Source organism: Prionailurus bengalensis, chromosome B4, assembly GCF_016509475.1.
Source record: "Prionailurus bengalensis isolate Pbe53 chromosome B4, Fcat_Pben_1.1_paternal_pri, whole genome shotgun sequence".
Lineage (NCBI taxonomy): Eukaryota > Metazoa > Chordata > Mammalia > Carnivora > Felidae > Prionailurus > Prionailurus bengalensis.
Window position 1 is genome coordinate 48,282,821 of NC_057358.1, and position 18,147 is coordinate 48,300,967.

Genomic DNA, 18,147 nt, shown 5'->3' on the forward strand with positions numbered 1-18,147 from the left:
GTAGTTCTAAAAATATGATACTATTCAGGGTTGATAAGAGTGTGGAGAAATGGGCACTTCTAAATCTCCCATTTAGATATGGGAGAGTTTCAAAGGGGTGTAGTATTTCTCCATGGCAGGGAGACACATATTTCAAAAGTCATGCATTTTCCTTCACCTAGAAATTCTACCTCTAGGAATATATTTAAGTAAATAATCAGATATGTTCATAGGATTTATGTGCAACAATATTTTTTGCAGCATTATTTATAATAGCTCCCAGAGGGAACAAACAAAATGTCAAATGGTGAGAAATTGGTTAAATAAATCATGGTGTGTTTGTACAACATCTAATAAAAGTCATGTGGAAAAACAGTTAATGGAAAATATTCTTGATATGTTGACAAGTTTAAAAAGCAAATATTAAACTAATATATATGCTATCATCCTGATTTTCTGATTGTTTATAAATGTTTAAAAGTACCCCCAAATATAATACAGTTACATGTGAATATAATATTTGCACATAATACTATAATATAAACTAAAACGTTGACAGTGATGACCTCTGAAGGCAGGACTCAGAAGAGTTTTTAAAAATGTGTTTCCTTTAAAAAATAAATGTGTTTCCTTTGCTTTTTCTCTATATCCTATTGTTTCCCTATTAAATAAGCACTGCTTTTATAATAAGAAAAAAAGTTACAAAATTGGATTTTATAATTAGCTGATTGATAACCTAAGAGTAGTTTCAGTATAGTGTGAGGGTGATTTGAAGAGTACCTAAGAGTAGTTTCAGTATAGTGTGAGGGTGAGGGTGATTTGAAGAAGTAGAGGCAATCAATATAGACTGTACCTCAGAACACTTGGCATTTAAGTGCAGGAAAAGATCCAAGGTTAGGTTTAGAGGGAAGTCAGGTTGAGGACAAAGGAGATGGAGAAATATATATATAATATATATATATTTATATATAACATATATGTTTATATATAATATATATATATTTATCATATATATCATATATATAATAATACATATTTAGGGTAAAGAGAAAAAGACAGTGGAGAAAAACATTTGTACATAGATTAAGGTAATTTACAGATATCGTTATTTACCCATGTAACTTTACATATAGGTATAAGTTAAGAGAAGAAGAAAAATGCAAAATAGTATGCTAACTCATAGTAAAACATGTGTAAATATGACAACATATTAGGTTGTATTAGTCAAGATTCTCCAGAGGAACAGAACCCATAGAATATATATGTATACACACACACACACACACACACACACACATACATACAAAGACAAGTTTTGTCTATCCATATATATATATAGAGAGAGAGAGAGAGATTATATGTAAAAATTATATATATTATGAAATTTATATATTAGAAATATATATTACATTATAATAATTATATAATATATAATAATTATATAATATATAGTATATAATAATTATATAATATATAATTATAATATATTTATGATATTATATATTACATTATAATAATTTATAATGTAATATATAATATCATAAATATATTGTATTGTATTATATTATATTATATTATATTATATTATATTATATTATATTAAATTAGAGAGAGAGAGAGAAATTTATTTTAAGAAACTGGCTTACATGATTATGCAGGCTGGCAAGTTCAAAATCTTAAGGGTCGGCCAGCAGACTGGAGACTCAAGAAGGTCTGATGTTGCAGTTCAAGCTCAAAGACCTGTCTGCTGGCAGAATTCAGGCAGTCTTTGTTCTATTAAGACCTTCAACTGATTGCCCACATTATGGGCAAAGTCTACTGATTTAAATGCTAATCTCATCCACAAAAAAATCATCCTCACAGAAACATCCAAAATAACATTTGGTCAAATTTCTTGACCCTATCGAGTTGACACTTAAAATTATCATCACAAAGGTACGGATGAAAAATGAAAATAGTTCCGCCGGGTAGCAAGATTGCTAGTTTTTCTTAATACTGTCTTTAAATTTGTTACAGTAAAGTTTAGGCATAATTTATTAACAATGAACTCATGCTGTTCAAAACTCAGAAGGGCTTCAACTTTTATAATGCCTAATCTTCAACCACATTAACAATTATGAGGTCATTATACTATCTATACATTATCACTGACTCCTAGAATTCTTATCAAACACCAGTATACAATTACATTCCTGACCTAATTTGAGTATGTCCCATCAACAGTTACAGAGTGGAAACATCTAATTACAAATATAGAAGCATATGGGACACTAGTATAAATATGTGGCATTTATATCTTTTGGGAAGCAGAGGTCATGCAGCCTGGGTTTTAGGCATAATGTTACCACTAACTGGCTACAGCAATTTGAATAATTATTCAAGGGACATGAGTCTGTCAAACTACAAAAAACAAGAGTGACACTTGCACACTAGCCTTAAAGAGGTGTTTTAAGGAATAGATGAAATAATAGATTTTGCTTTGAAAATATAAAGAGGTCCAAAATGAAATAAATATTTCTACAGTGATTTAGGGAAAATTAAAGAGGAATCAAAAAGGTGTCAGAGAGGAACAGACTTTACTTTCAGTCCCTCGTAAGCTAATCAGAACTTCCAAACAAGGTCAGGCCTAAAAGGACACAAGTCATTGGTTAAGGGATGGGGAATGAGTAGATGTTTATCATCATAATGGTAACATCCAACATTTAGTAAATGTATAATAAGTGTCAGGCAACCTGCCATATATTGCCTATATTATCCCTTTTAACCGTCATAAAATCCTGAGAGCTGTTATTGCCATGTTATAGATGTGGAAAGTGAAACTCAGATTTGTTAAGGGACTTACCCAAAGCTACTACATGTGGCATGATGCTTCCTGAAATCTTCCCGTTGCTCTAGGCTCATGACAAGGGGCCCCTCTGGATTCCAGGTTTTATAGTGGGAAGTGAAAGTACAAACCATCCTCCCCCCACTCCACATCTATTGAGCTTAGAGCTAGTCAGCCATGGAGGAAGGAAAAGTTTTTTATACTGAATAAGAGATTGAAACTTTAAGTAGATTTGATTTTTAATAACTGAGACAGTGACCAAAACGTAATGGAATCTTTTCAAGATATCATGAGGTTAAAGGAGAGATCTGATAGAGAACGGATGAAGTTTTCACATTTGTCTCCTGAGTTGAGAATATTCAATAAACCAGTTACATTTGAGGGTGGGAAATGGAGCAGTTATCCAGGATCCTTCAAGAACCTCCACATAGACATAAATATGTATACGGGGTTCATCAAACAATTCCAAACACAAACTGGGATGGGAGAGATACCGCCAATATAGACGTAAGAATAGACAATGGAAAATATTTAAAGATACACATATTATGAACGGAAATTATCTGTGGATTATAGTATTTATGAGGATGTCAGATGTTGGGTGAATCTTCTTTTGTTGTCCCAGAATTCATAACTACGGTCCAAGCTGTGGATAAAGAGGCATCATGTACCTCAAATTCTAAAGACAGAATTGCAATCAGATATTGCCTTTCCAGGCTTACTAAAAGGAGGCAGAATCAGTTCCACTGCCATGAGCTGCTACTTCCATGGGAAGATAAGGGCAATCACAGCTATGAGTTATCAGTCCAGAGAGGCATTTGACAGCTCTTTTCTCCTCCTTCCTTAGGGGAGACTGAATGAAGAGAATTAATCTCCTATTCTGGACAGACATATCCACAGGCACTAGACTGTTTTGCCTGCAGCCACCTAAGCAAGAGAAAAGAGAATGGACACAGATGGTAAAGCTGAGAGAAGGGATGGCAGCAGTTATTACCTTTGGGCCACAACCTGGAATGTAACCAAATTACTTTCTTTCTCTGACCACTGAATTTAGAAACCACTGCAAAAATCGTATTTCATCAAATATTTAAGCAAGACAATTCCCTGAAAGAATTTAAATGTTAATGATTACCTATAGAATCCTTATCTCCCTTCTGGGTCTCCCACTATAAATCAGAGACTCTTCTTTCAAAGAAACAGTTGGCAGGTCTAATTGAGGAAATGAAATCCCTTTACACCCTTACCCCTTACATGTGAAATGTAAGAGATACAGACAAAGCTATTTTGGGAAGGTATATATAACCTATAGATAATATCATATATAGTAGAGTACTGTCAATGATACATTCTTCCCACTTGTAATATACACATACACATGTGCATGTGTATATGTATCCTTTCCATATGCACTATATAACCTTCCCATTAATCCTCTGGTCATATCATACTTGTGAAAATTCATTTCAAAGTAAAATACTTAAAAATATTGATTTCATTATTAAAGTATTTATACTTGTAGAAAACTCGGAAAATACCGCAATATCTAAAGATGAAAATTAAAATAATCATAAACCTCTACTCATTAATAACTACTGTTAACATGTTGATAAAGGAAAAGATTAATTGTTGTGTTTTACTATATCAATATTGTGCTGTATGTAGTTTTATATCCCACTTTTAAATTCTTACTTATACACATATTTGTGCTTACTTATTTGTGCTTACAAATAAAAGACTTGGAAATAAGTGTTTCTGAATGTAGAATACTAGCAATAATAGCTATGATAACATTAGATGCATGAAAAATGAAAGGTTTCCAGAACAAAAAAGAGAGCTTAGAAATTGAGTGATATTTAAAGTATTTAACAAACGGTTACAGGTAATAGTCACTGGCTGATCAGAAGGGAAACCAGGCACAACAGTCAGCTTGTCTCCACACTCGTGTGTCTGGGCTGAGTATTACTCCTGCATAGGAGGAGACAAAGCCTTGAGAAGCCAAATAATCAAACGTCACACTGATACTTGGCAACAAGATCACAATTACCATCTAAGACCCAATTTCCTGTCCAGGGTTTTTCGTACTTATCAGGTTGCCTCCTTGTATGAAAGCTTTCTGAAATGTATAAAGTGCTATTTAAGTGTACATTCTAATTAATATTATCAATAAAGTTAAACAAATACACAGAGATTAGTACACAGGACCAATGAAATATCCAACAGTAGGAGGTCCCCAATACACCAGGCCTGGGAACTACTGTGACCTTTGTTCATGACATTTGTTCCCTAAGCTTGGTGTGGCATTCCCCTTCTAATACCATCTGACCTTTGAAGACAGCCCTACACCTGACAAAATTTGTTCTGTGCACCAACAGCACCTCATTCATGCCCCTCTATTAGAGTAAACCACACGTGTACCACCCTCCCGATGTCTACTAAGAAAATAGAAGCTTCTTGATAGCAGACACGTGCTTATTTATCTCTGAATCTTCAAAACTTAACAGTACTTGGAACAAAGGAGGCATTAAATGTTCAAACATCAGAAGAGATCACTTTGCTAATTTCAACAGCATCCCGTTCACATTTAAGGGAGGCATTACAGAGAAGTTTTAAGTTCTTTAACAAACATTTGTAGTAGGCATTTTAATTTTTTAATGTTTTATTTACTTTTGAGAGGGAGAGAGAGTGTGTGAGCCAGGGGAGAGAGGGAGAGAGAGAGAGAGAGAGAGAGAGAGAGAGAGAGACAGAATCCGAAGCAGGTTCCAGGCTCTGAGCTGTCAGCACAGAGCCCGATGCGGGGCTCAAACTCATGAACTGTGAGATCATGACCTGAGAGGAAGTTGGCAGCTTAACTGACTGAGCCCCCCGGAGGCCCCTGCAGTAAGGCATTTTATTAGTCAACTTCAGAAAAATCTCAGTTCCAATTTCAGATACTTTGTTGTATTCTCAAATCATGTGACCCAGTTTGGGTTTGGAAAACATGATTACTTTAGGACCGCTAGTACTACCATAGGACTCATACAGACAAATATAAAGATTTCCTGTGCTCCAATAATTTGGTTATATTTTATAAAGAGCATAAGACATGAGCAAAAATAGCTATGTTCCAAGGGAGAACGTGAATTCTATTAGGCAGTTAGGAAGAAATAAGGCCATCACCAAAAATACAAGCAAAAAAAAAAAAAAAAATTAAGCAATTCCTAGTAAGCTAAATACTTAAGGAATAGATATATTGAACTGCCATACAAATACTTATATCCATGACCCACTGGGGTCCTAATCTTCACCCTAATATTTGATTCATGTTAAATTGGAGATCTAATAGGTACATTTATCTATCTACCACCTACTTACATTCACCCTTCCACGGTCAACAAATACAGAGGCACCAAAGTGTGCCAGACTTTGCTGTTTCTTTTAAGTAACTCAGTTTTTTCATTTGCATTACAGAAAGTTGAGCTTCTGGGACTGTCTCAGTACCCTAGAAATTTAATTAATACCAGAATCACGAACACACTTCAATCTTTATGGAGTAGGGGAAAATACTTAGAAGTGAAATATCAGCAAATAGGGCCAAGAGGCCTCCATGGCAGAAGCAGTGTCATATAAAGGTAAGGCCGAAGGGTGCAGGATCTAACAGGGTTGGGTTCAATTCTTGCCTCCAATTCTTACTCCCCCATTATCAGTTTCCTCATCTGTAAAATAGCAATAAATACTTCATAAGTTTGCTGGGGAATCAAACGCAGTAATGGGACACAAAGTGGTCCAAAGCGCCTGACCCCCAATAATTGGTATAATGCCAGATTCCGCTTGGAGAATACTAGAAATGTTTCCAAGTGAGCTCCGTTCCCGCCTCGCCCCACTGGCGGCCCCTGCCGGCCAGCACAAAGACGGGTCCCCAGGGTCCTGATCCTACAGTCGCCTGGGGAAAGCGCCCTCAAACAGGCCGCCCCTTGCTCCGGGTTTCCAGGCCACACCGCGGAATCACTGGGCAGGACCCGCGATTACACAGCTACCTCGCCCCCACCATTTCCACCGAATTTATCAGAACGCGGGCCTCCGTCCATCTCCCACCCACAGCCCCGCCGACGGCTCAGAAAAGGGCTTTTACTCTACAGCTAGGGCTTATCTCCTCCTGAACAGCAGCACGATGCCGCCCCGCACCCCTGGCCGCACTGCCGGCTAACTCCTGGATCTCCACGGCCAGGGGTCAGAGCACCACCGCCAGGCATTCGGGCCGGGATGCTCACCCGCTCCATGCCGCTAACTGCAGCTGGCCACTGGCCGAGGCCGCGAGCCTTGGCCCCGCCTTCGACTTCGCCCGCGCTTGGCCGCCTTTATTCAGCGTCGGCACTGGGTCACCTCCTACTCAAACGTCAGCAAAGAAAATACTCACAGAAGGCGGCACTACTGCGTGCCACACTAGAACCGCACTTAGCACTTTCCGCGCTATCTGCACTTCCGCCTTCTCAGGGGCCAGGCAACCGTGCCGCACTGACGAGGACCCGTCCCCTCTGACGCGTGGTCCCCAGACCCAATCGGAGGCAGCACCAACTAGCCCTAATTTGCATAGAATCCTGTATATAGGCTCAGGGACAGAGGCCTCGGCCGCTTACAAGCCAACCGCCACATCTAAAACGTGGTTTTTCTGCAGTGGAGATACCTCCTTCCCTCAAATGGAACCCGAAGTCACCTCAGGAGCCCAGTGTGTATGTGTACCATAGAACGAGGTCTCCACCCGGTACCGCACTCCCTCGACTACATCCTATGCGAGCGGCGCTGGGCCCCTACTGCAAGCACTAACCGCCCACACCTCCCCCCGGAAGCCCAAAGCCCGCCGCCTGCAACCTGCAGCTACCCTCCGGGACAGGTACTTTCAGGACACCGGGCTGGTGCATTTCACCCAATGCACCGATCTGCGTCTAGATTCCACATTCACACAGTAAATGCAAAGTATTCGCTCTTTTCTTGACGTCCTGGGGGCCCTTAAAAGGGCCTTTAGAAATGTGGAGATAAGCCGCCGGGACTGCTCAGCCACCGAAGCCATACAACGTGCGGCCCTGGCGTTTCAACGCGTACACCACGTCCATTGCCGTGACGGTCTTGCGCTTGGCGTGCTCCGTGTAAGTCACTGCATCGCGGATCACGTTCTCCAGAAATACTTTAAGTACTCCCCGGGTCTCCTCATAGATGAGTCCCGAAATGCGCTTGACACCCCCTCGGCGGGCCAGCCGGCGGATGGCGGGCTTCGTAATACCCTGGATGTTGTCCCGTAAGACCTTCCGGTGGCGCTTGGCGCCTCCTTTTCCCAGCCCTTTGCCGCCTTTCCCGCGACCAGACATCCTTTCAGTACGCAAAAACCTGAAAGCCGAAGAGCAAGAAGCTAGGGGTTACAAAACTGGAGACCAAGCCTTATATTGCCTGGCGGCGGACCTGTTTGAAAACCTCAAGCAAGTGGGCGGAGCTCTAGGCGCGAAGGGACTTTTTTTTTTCCACCCTCCCAAAATGAGGGAGGGAGCTGTGAGCAGAAGGAGTTGACTTTCGTTGTTTGCTTTCTTGGGAAAGCTTTTTGGTACTTTTACTGTAAAGTTGAGGAAAGACTCATTGGTATTTCGTTTTCTCAACGCTTGAGTAAAAATAGGCCAGATTTATGCGCGCTGGCTTCCTCTCCCCACCTCCTCCCTCCCGTGTCCCCTCTATACCCATTCTCGCGCGCTTTCTAGGAATGCTTACTTTATTAACAGCATTCCCAGACTAATATGAAAAATAAATAGTAGCCGGGAATGCATTCTATCTTGTTAGATTTCAAAGCAATTAGCTTTACACCTTTTCATCTGTGGATCTTTTCAAGTCACTAGTGGGAGGCAGAGGAGATTTTTTAATACTTTTTTCTCTTTTGTGACCCCCGCAAAGAAAGAATTAAAATTGTTTCAAAAAAGATCTTATCCCCTCCTCACTCCTCCCAGACTTTGCCTTATCACTGCTTGTGCGCCCTTTACAGATTATTCTGCCTCCTCTGCCCTCTTCCCCAACCCCGCGCACTTTTGCTTTTCAACAAATAACGATTTCTATGATTATTTAGTTGAAATAAAGTAAATTTCTTATTTCATTCAAACTTTAGGTTCTCACATCTTCCACTTTAAAATTCAGAGGTCTTAAAATAATAGAGCCCATGATCGTAGCTTGAAAGAGTGATTTGTATTGCAAATAGCTCATCAGGAGGCTTTCAATCTTTTTCTTAAGAGAATCCCTGAACAAAATGAAACTCTCAGTAGTTTCACCGCTCTAGGATACAGGACTCTCTGTCCTCCCAAAAGGTTTTATTGATAAAAGGCAGCAGTATTTAGAGGATGATTCATAACTCTTTCCCAGGCACTTAACATCTGGAGGAAGGAATATTGTAGTGAATTGTACTCCCTGTCCCCAGTCTTTAACTTTCTAAAAAAGCTTTATAGCAATTTTTTCGATAGGTATAAATGCTTATAATTTACCCATCCTTACCCATCTCCATAACACATTTTCATTGTTAGCGATAAAAGAGTCCTCAGAGTACTGTGTGTATGACTGCAAAAAATCCTGAATAGTCATATTGTACTACATGACTTTAATCCTTGACAGGAAGAAAGAAAAGTCTATCAGATCTTGAAGAGATCGGGATTCTTATAATGGTAAATTGGTTGATTAACTTATATTTTATTAAGACTAAAAAATCAAAGTTAGAACATTTTCAAGTTAGAAATCCTCTTGCTGACAAGAATAAAAGGAAAACATATCCAAAATAATAATTGTTAAAAGTTTCCCTTAATACAGGCAAAATTTAAGCAAAATTTACAAAACTCATATCAAGAACATGTTAATAAATGCACCGGAGGTTTGTCCATTATTCAGTTTATCTAGCAGTTGTTGGATGCTTACTAACATATTTAATCTTCAAACACTTTGGGATACCTACAGAGCTTATCAACTGGTAAGTGGTACAGCCAGGATTTGGACCAAGGCAGTTTGGCTCCAGAATGAATGACTTAATCATAACAGTATACTGCTTCTCAACTTCAAAGACATTTATTGAGTGTCTACTATGTATATATAGGTTAATCATTGTTCTAGGCAATAAGGACACGTACAGAAATAGGCAAAAATGTGATTTCATTGCAATCAAATCTTTAATTAGGATGGTGGGAGGGTAAATTTGTTTTACTTTTAAACGGATACTATAATCCACATAAAATGTTGCTTATTTTAATGTGCTTAAAACAAATAGTATAATTGTATAATTGTTAAATTATGTCAGTGAATTGTTAAAAAATAGTTTCTTATAAAAAAACCAGGGGCGCCTGGGTGGCGCAGTCGGTTGAGCGTCCGACTTCAGCCAGGTCACGATCTCCCGGTCCGGGAGTTCGAGCCCCGCGTCAGGCTCTGGGCTGATGGCTCGGAGCCTGGAGCCTGTTTCCGATTCTGTGTCTCCCTCTCTCTCTGCCCCTCCCCCGTTCATACTCTGTCTCTCTCTGTCCCAAAAATAAATGAACGTTGAAAAAAAATTAAAAAAACAAAAACAAAAACAACTTATTTTGTTCCAAATGCTATGGCTCTGCAATTTAGGTAAGTACAGTTGCTACCATTCTTTTTAGTCTTTTCAGGACTGGAGCACCACAGGGGCAGCAGAGGACTGGGAAAGGGAACTACCAAGTGCCACCAGAATGTCTTAGGCGACCATATTGATTTCCGGACTCCTCTACAAGGAGACCCTCAGTCTTCTTGGAGAACATGATCAGCAGCGCGGTGATGAATAAGGAGCAAACCAGGGCCAAGATTTTGTGCTTCAGAAACTGTGCTGCTCCTGCGGCCTCTCCCTGGAATCCAGAGACTCTTTTCAGGCTCATAACCTCAAAGACAAGACATGTTAGGTTTTGGCTAACCGAACTTGTTGCAGTCTCTGAAGAAAGCATTCACGTCTAGTCTAGCACTCTAGTTTCGCAGTCCCTAGAAGCGAAGATTGGCAACCTGTGAATGGCAGAGTTGCGCGGGGATCCAGTGTCATCTAGGCTGATTAAGAAAGTTCAGATGGTCAGTTCAGTCCGAGGCATCTTTTGGAGCCAGCTCCCCACACTGTTGAGTAACAGCAGGCGCATCTGAGTTTGCAGGATACAAGGCGCGCATGTTTAAAGAAACGGCAGGCAGAGGGGCAGTGTTGCCCACAAGCGCGGGGTCTGGAGTCAGATAATTAGCTGGTTAGGATGCTGTACACGGTGAGAAAATCCACCTACCGGGCATAGCAAAGTAGGGCTCACCCTGCGTCCTCAATTGCTTTTAGTATTTCTTGCTGGAGTGCTTCGTGCTTGTAGACAGAGTAGCTCTTCCAGATTTTTCAGTTTCTAACCATGGTTCCTTAATTCTTAAGACGTTCCTTGGAGCAAACTTGCACGTTCAAATCTCAGGATGCACTGAATTCAACGAAGGCCCCAAACGCAGAGCGGTCCGGTCCTGCGTATTCATATGGGGGGTTATGTAAATGAGGACTAGGAGTTTGCTCTTTTGATTGGACAGAGCTGGAGAAGGCGGTCCCTCAACCAGGAGCGCTGGTTGGAAGCGGAGCCTGCCTGTCATTGGCCAATAGAACTGAGGATGTTGCTGCGCCCAATGAGAAGGCACCGCCTAGTGTCAGCACAAAGTCTTAAAGGCAGTTCCGGTGTAGTACTTCACATTCACTTGCTCAGAGCTGGATTGCTGCGTTTCGCTTCGCAGGCAGGAGTTTTTGGCGAGAGGTGAACATGTCTGGTCGTGGAAAGCAGGGCGGCAAAGTGCGGGCAAAGGCTAAATCTCGGTCCTCCCGCGCGGGCCTCCAGTTCCCGGTCGGTCGAGTACACAGACTGCTGCGCAAAGGTAACTACGCGGAGCGAGTAGGCGCTGGGGCGCCCGTGTACCTGGCGGCGGTGTTGGAGTACTTGACAGCGGAGATCCTGGAGTTGGCCGGCAATGCCGCTCGTGACAACAAGAAGACCAGAATAATCCCTCGCCACCTGCAACTCGCCATCCGCAACGACGAGGAGCTAAACAAGCTGTTGGGGAAAGTCACCATTGCTCAGGGCGGCGTCCTGCCCAACATCCAGGCCGTGCTGCTGCCCAAGAAGACGGAGAGTCAAAAGGCGAAGAGCAAGTGATCCTGACGCCACCACAGGGGAGCTGGCTTTCCCAGCAAAGGCTCTTTTCATAACCGCCCGCAGTATTTTTCAATATACTCGATGTCATGGAAGGCTGGCGGGATATAGTGGGGAGGTGGGCGGCGAGGGGCCCGCCAAGTCCAGGGCCAATAAAGTCGGTGAAAATCGTGTGGTGGAGAGAGCTATGTAGTCTCGGGGACCTTCCGGATGACCCGGGGGGCAACCGGGAGACCTCTGGAGCAGGTACCGGTGGGTTGGCTTCAGCCGCTTTGTGGGCTACTTTGGTCCGCACCCTCGAGGCGTTTTGTGGGCGGACAAAGGAGACCAGGAGGGACCCACTGGCTTGGAATTGGGCAGAATTGGGGTCTCTCCCTACTCGCCTTAATGCAAAAGACAGGCAGAGTAGGGTGCAGTTGCGGCAGGGGGATTATTTTTACACCTCTTTCTCAGGGCTTTCACTCTTCTGTCTTGTCCCGGCTGTTCAGGACGACCCAATTCGGAAGACGCAGTAGGGGCTAGCTGGTGTCTGGCAGGACGTTGGCTTACTGGCCATACTTTTCAAAAGATGGAGTAACTCTCAGTCTTGGAAGAGTGGTTCTGATGACACCATGTCAACAGATTTTTCTTAGCCTAATAGCTGTTGTGTTTACATGCTTTGGATAGCAGGTATTTTTATATACACACTTATGTTCACATTTCTTTAAGGTGAAGGAAACATCCAGTAAGATGTGTAATACAGAAGCATGAGTCATGAGTAAATTTGTTCTCCTGACACTCATGTTGCATAACAATGCAGTGTCTTTAGTCATGAGTTGCTTATGCTTAGGAGCTTTTAAAATGATTTTCTCACGATGGCCTTGTCTCCACCATATTATACTCCTTTGGAAATGTAATCAATTTGATTTTGCTTCCTAACAACAAATAACTTGCTTGAAGTCTTTTATGTTCCCCCATTGGCATGGAGTAAAGATCTCATCCCAACAGTCTTCTAGGGTTTGCATTGCTTAATTGTACAGTAATGCTTTAATAAACATGGGATGTGTGCAAATGTAAGGGTAAATGACGTAAGTGCAAGAAGAAACACGTCTCAGATCAGGAATCCACATTTAAAAGTTTAAACCCTAGCCATCCTATTCTGTCCTCAACTGACCCTTCCATCTTACCCTTTTCTGCAAGCTTCATCCTGGCCCACCAGGCCCACAAGTAGGATCCCAGTTCAGATTTCACATCTTTGGAGTCCTCTTCCCTATGAGTCAGAGTTGCAGTCTTCCTTTCAAAGAAAAAAAACAAACAAAACATATATATATATATATATATATATATATATATATTTCTTCATTTTGGTAGTGTGTGGCCCATTTTCCCACATTGACTTTCTTTATTTCTTCCCCAGTATTTATTGAGGGAGTACAGCTGTGAATGAGGACAACTAGATTTCCACTCTCTGTGAGCTCACTTCTTTTTCCTGGTAACTGAAGACAGGACATTGAACAAAGAAATGTTAATATCAGAAAAAGAATCCCCTTCAGCTTCCATTAATACTTGTGTCTGTCTGCTGCTTGTGGAAATGAAGGTCGGGATTACTTCTCCGACATGGTCAACTTTGAGGGCTACACACATCTTTGTTAGGAGGCAGATTATTGCCCCCTAATTCCCCAGGAGAATAGACTCCAAGGGTACCATGGGCAGGTGCCAAGATGTCCACAGCTATTTATTTACTGCACTCCTAACTTCCATCCAGAAGGCTTCATCATGTGTAAAACAGTCATAATACCAATTTTAAGGACTGAGATAGTTCATTTACTATATGTATGAGGCACATATTAGGTGCTGAATAAATTTTAAAAAAGTATGATTTCCTACAAGATCTGGGGTTACCCTTATAGGTTAAGGTATAACTGTAACAGGCTTTTGTTTGGTTTTGTTTTGTTTTTTTAGCACACAATCATTAGGATAGTTCTCAGTGTTACCACTTTGGGGAAATGGTAGGCAGTAGAGGACTATATATATATATATATATATATATATATATACACACACACACACATATATATATATATGTATATATATGGCATATAATATATGCATACATATATGGCATATATATATAATATATACATATATATGGCATATATATAATATATATACATATATATGGCATGTGTATATATATGATATAAAGTGTGTACATATCCAATGCTGGTTTTGACATTTAAGTCTTTTTTTTAATGTTTGTTTAGTTTTGAGAGAGAGAGAATGAGTGGGGGAGGGGCAGAGAGAGGGAGACAGAATTCGAAGCAGGCTCCAGGCTCTGAGCAAGTGGTCAGCACAGAGCCTGACGTGGGGCTCAAACCCACGAACTGTGTGATCATGGCCTGGGCCAAAGTCGGAAGCTCAACCGACTGAGCCACCCAGGCACCCTGACATTTAAGTCTTAATTTTGTAAAAGATTTGAGGCATCTGAAAGGTTATTACCAAAATGGTGGCAAAACAAGAACAAGGGCCACCAAGACATTTATAAGAAAAAAGCAATTTTTCTTGTTCCTCTGAAGATTCACAGGAGTCTGTCTAACCCTGTTACATGAAGAGCAAGCCAGTCAAGCCTAAAAGTACAACCAGTGCCCCCTTTCCTGCACCACCTCCACTGCCCCAGGGATTGTTTCCCCTCAAATACTTCCCTTGCTGCAAGACTCAATCAGTCTCTCACCATTTCCGTAATTTATGTATTTGTTTGTGTGTTCGTTCATTCATTCATTCATTCATTCATTCATTCATTCATTTATAAGAGAGTGGGCACACAAACCTGCACCTCAGCAGGGAAGGGGCAGAGAAAGAGGGAGAGAGAGAATCTTAAGCAGGCCCCATGCCCAGCATGAGATCATTATCTGAGCCGAAATCAAGGGTTATGCTTAACCAACTGAGCCACCCAGATGCCCCTCACCATTTCTGTTTTCAAGGGTTTTTTTAAACCTGAATAATTTATTGGCTGTTAAAAATGCATACTTTTTGCATTACTTTGCAGTAAGCATGCATTTACTGCAAAATCAATTCAGCCTGTGATCCTCGATGAACAAATAATTCTTGCCAATGTATGACTGTTAATTGCAAAGGCCAACATTTCTTCAAGCACTAGACTGCATAGAAGATGACTTAGGACAGAACAGGTGGGACCTGAATTCTGATTTTTTAATACATTTACAATCCACAGTTGTATTTATAGACACACATACCCTTTCCTGCCAAGATAAGTCATTCATGTGGCAGGCTGTGACTTGGGTAGGATTTATGCTTTGTTTTTCCTCTGGGACCAGTCTTGTCTTTGTTTCTCTGAGAACTGGTCTGTGTAGTTTTTTCTGCCTGGAATCAAAAGGTTTAGTCTGTCTCCGTAATTGGTGATGACTGACCTGCTGTATGCACTCTTCACAAATGCCCTTGAAAGGTACCATGGTGTTCAAGGACTTCAGCTATGTGGAACAAGACTTAAGTTCAAGTCCACTCTGCCCCATACTAGTTAGGTGATTTTGGAAATGTTGCTCAATTTCTTTAAACTTCAGTTTTATTTATTAAGGGGCCATCATAGCAGAGTTTATATTAGTGGATTTTGCAGAGGAGTCATTGAGTTAATGTGAATGAGAGCACAAAAGTTTCCCATGTAGAAACAAGTAATTATTTCTATGCGCAACTCGATTTAGAGTGCATTGCAATAATTGTGGCACCTATTGAAATAGAAAAACATCACTCTAGCAATCCTGTGACTTTTCTGATAACAACCCATGAAAACAAGCTTAGTGGCTGTTTTACTAATTACAGGACATCCACAAATCAACCTATAACAGGAAAGAGAGTAATAAATGGTTAAAGCTTGTTAACCGGTCAGATTCAAATCTTAATATGCATTCTCCCTGCCCCTAAAGACAGCCTATTTTGGAATTAATGGCTTAACTACACCCACGCAGATTAAAAACGGAACCTGTTTGTTCAACAACTTATTGCGTATATATTATGTGTGAAACCTATAATTGATAACCAGCTGTTCAGAAAAATGATTATAATATAATAAAAAAAAGATTACAGTATAACAGGCTACACGTAAAGAAAGGGAGATGTTTCGGCAAAACATCTGTTTCGGTAAAAGCAGGTGTTTCGGTAACAGGGAACAGAGGGACCTGTATCACTCAGCCTGGCGGGGAGAGTGGCACCTGAGATAGTCCTAGGTGTGTGAGTTAGCCTGACATGCTAGCGTGTTCCAGGCAGAGAGGCAGCACGCACCAAGGCAGGGGAGTCAGAATACAATGGCTGCAGTTGGATGTGAGAGGACCTAGGGAAGAAGGTCTGGCCTGGAGATGAGAATTTGGGAGTCATAACTAAAAATGGTCAGTAGCTAAAGCCATCGAGAGGGAATATACATACACAGACTATATGTATAGATGCCTAAGTGGCTGTACAGAAAACAGCCACAGCTGAACGGGATGTGGGGATCTATGCGATCTAATCTCCTGGCAGAAGAAGAGGAGCTGAGGAGAAGGAAGGACATGGCCCATGGAGAGAGTCTGTCAAAGGATGGAGATTTCTCATAGTTTGGCTCCCTGAACTCCTGGACACCCCTAATTTGCTTATGCTTTGCCATATAATTAGAAAATGCTCTTTAAAAGTTATTATGTTCTCCCACACAGGCAATGCGGACAGGCTGACTCAGCTTACTAATGGTGTTGGAATGGATATGCATTTTTACCGTATGAATTTTCACTTTGCACAGACAGAAATTTGAGGGTGTATCTGATGACAACGAGAGCATTTGTTTAAAAATTTTTTTTTAATGTTTATTTCTGAGAGAGAGAGAGAGATCATGAGTGAGGGAGGGGCAGAGAGAGACAGAGACACAGAATCTGAAGCAGACTCCAGGCTCTGAGCTGTCAGCACAGAGCCCCACGCTGGGCTCAAACCCATGAGCTGTGAGATCCTGACCTGAGCTGAAGTTGGACAGACAGCATTTGTTTAAAAAGCTGGGAAGAATGTTGGCAAAGAACCCTTTAATAATATGTCCTTTATTATCATTCCATTTAGTTGAATATTTTTTTGAATATTGAATATTTTTTGAATATTGAATATTTAGTTGAATATTTTTACATGTTTTAATTTTAATTGAAGTTTTAAGTTTTTTTTTATTTTGATTTTTTTTTAAATTTTTTTTTCAACGTTTATTTATTTTTTTGGGGGGACAGAGAGAGACAGAGCATGAACGGGGGAGGGGCAGAGAAAGAGGGAGACACAGAATCAGAAACAGGCTCCAGGCTCTGAGCCATCAGCCCAGAGCCCGACGAGGGGCTCGAACTCACGGACCGCGAGATCGTGACCTGGCTGAAGTCGGACGCTTAACCGACTGTGCCACCCAGGTGCCCAGTTTTAAGTTTTAATCTTAAAGAAGTTACAGGAACAGTGGTAACTTATTAATTCATCAAACTAGTTATTTAATTTATTTACTTTCCTAAAGCAATATATATTGCTTATAAATATCATTTGTAGAAAGCTATAGTTATTCTTATTGAGGTATAATTGCCGTATAACATTTTCAGGTGTAACATAATTGTTCAATATTTGTGTCAAATTAACAACTGTCACCACACATGGTGACAATTCTTTTCTTGTGACCAGAACTTTTGAGATTTACTCTCTTAGCAACTTTCAAATATGCAATACAGTATTCATAACTATAGTTACTATGCTATATATTACATCTACATGACTTAATTATCTTATAACTAGAAGTTTTTACCTTTTGACTCTCTTTACCCATTTGGTCCAACCCCCTCAACGCACCTGCCACCTAAGGCAACCACCAATCTGTGGTCTGTATCTATGAGCTTGGTCGTTTCATTTTTATTGTATATATATGTGAGATCATATGGTATTTGACTTTCTCTGTCTGACATTTTTCACTTAGATAATACCCCCTAGGTCCATTCATGTTGTTGCAAATGACAAGTTTTTATTCTTTTTAATAGCTGAATAATATTCCTGTGTGTGTGTGTGTGTGTGTGTGTGTGTGTGTGTGTACCACATTTTCTTTCTCCCTTCATCTATCTAGGGACACTTGAGTTTTTTCCATATCTCAGCTATTGTAAAAATACTGCAATGAACATAGGGGTGCATATATCTTTTTGAGTTAGTATAATATAGACTTTTTCAAAT

At 40.7% G+C, this 18,147-nt stretch overlaps 3 protein-coding genes across 4 annotated transcripts in view; 1 reads left to right on the forward strand and 2 right to left on the reverse strand.

Annotated features, from left to right (window-relative positions):
- GUCY2C (guanylate cyclase 2C) overlaps positions 1-7,265 on the reverse strand; it is a 141,473-nt gene extending 134,208 nt beyond the window's left edge. For both annotated transcript variants that reach the window (XM_043564729.1, XM_043564727.1), the window contains exon 1: positions 7,051-7,265. The gene's annotated coding sequence lies outside the window, so the exon portion shown is untranslated. The remainder of the gene's footprint in view (positions 1-7,050) is intronic.
- Positions 7,266-7,812: 547 nt separating this feature from the next.
- Positions 7,813-8,165, reverse strand: LOC122473894 (histone H4). Its single transcript, XM_043564730.1, has one exon. It carries the CDS (start codon positions 8,140-8,142, stop codon positions 7,831-7,833), a length of 312 nt encoding a protein of 103 aa, XP_043420665.1. The 5' UTR covers positions 8,143-8,165; the 3' UTR covers positions 7,813-7,830.
- A 3,297-nt stretch (positions 8,166-11,462) lies between these two features.
- On the forward strand, positions 11,463-12,128 carry LOC122473895 (histone H2A.J). The gene has a single exon (XM_043564731.1). The coding sequence runs from the start codon at positions 11,569-11,571 to the stop codon at positions 11,956-11,958; it is 390 nt and encodes a 129-aa protein (XP_043420666.1). The 5' UTR covers positions 11,463-11,568; the 3' UTR covers positions 11,959-12,128.
- Positions 12,129-18,147: the final 6,019 nt, after the last annotated feature.

Coding starts and splice junctions, on each gene's coding strand:
- LOC122473894 (XM_043564730.1), bottom strand. CDS start 8,142: ATGTCTGGTCGCGGGAAAGGCGGCAAAGGGCTGGGAAAAGGAGGCGCC.
- LOC122473895 (XM_043564731.1), top strand. CDS start 11,569: ATGTCTGGTCGTGGAAAGCAGGGCGGCAAAGTGCGGGCAAAGGCTAAA.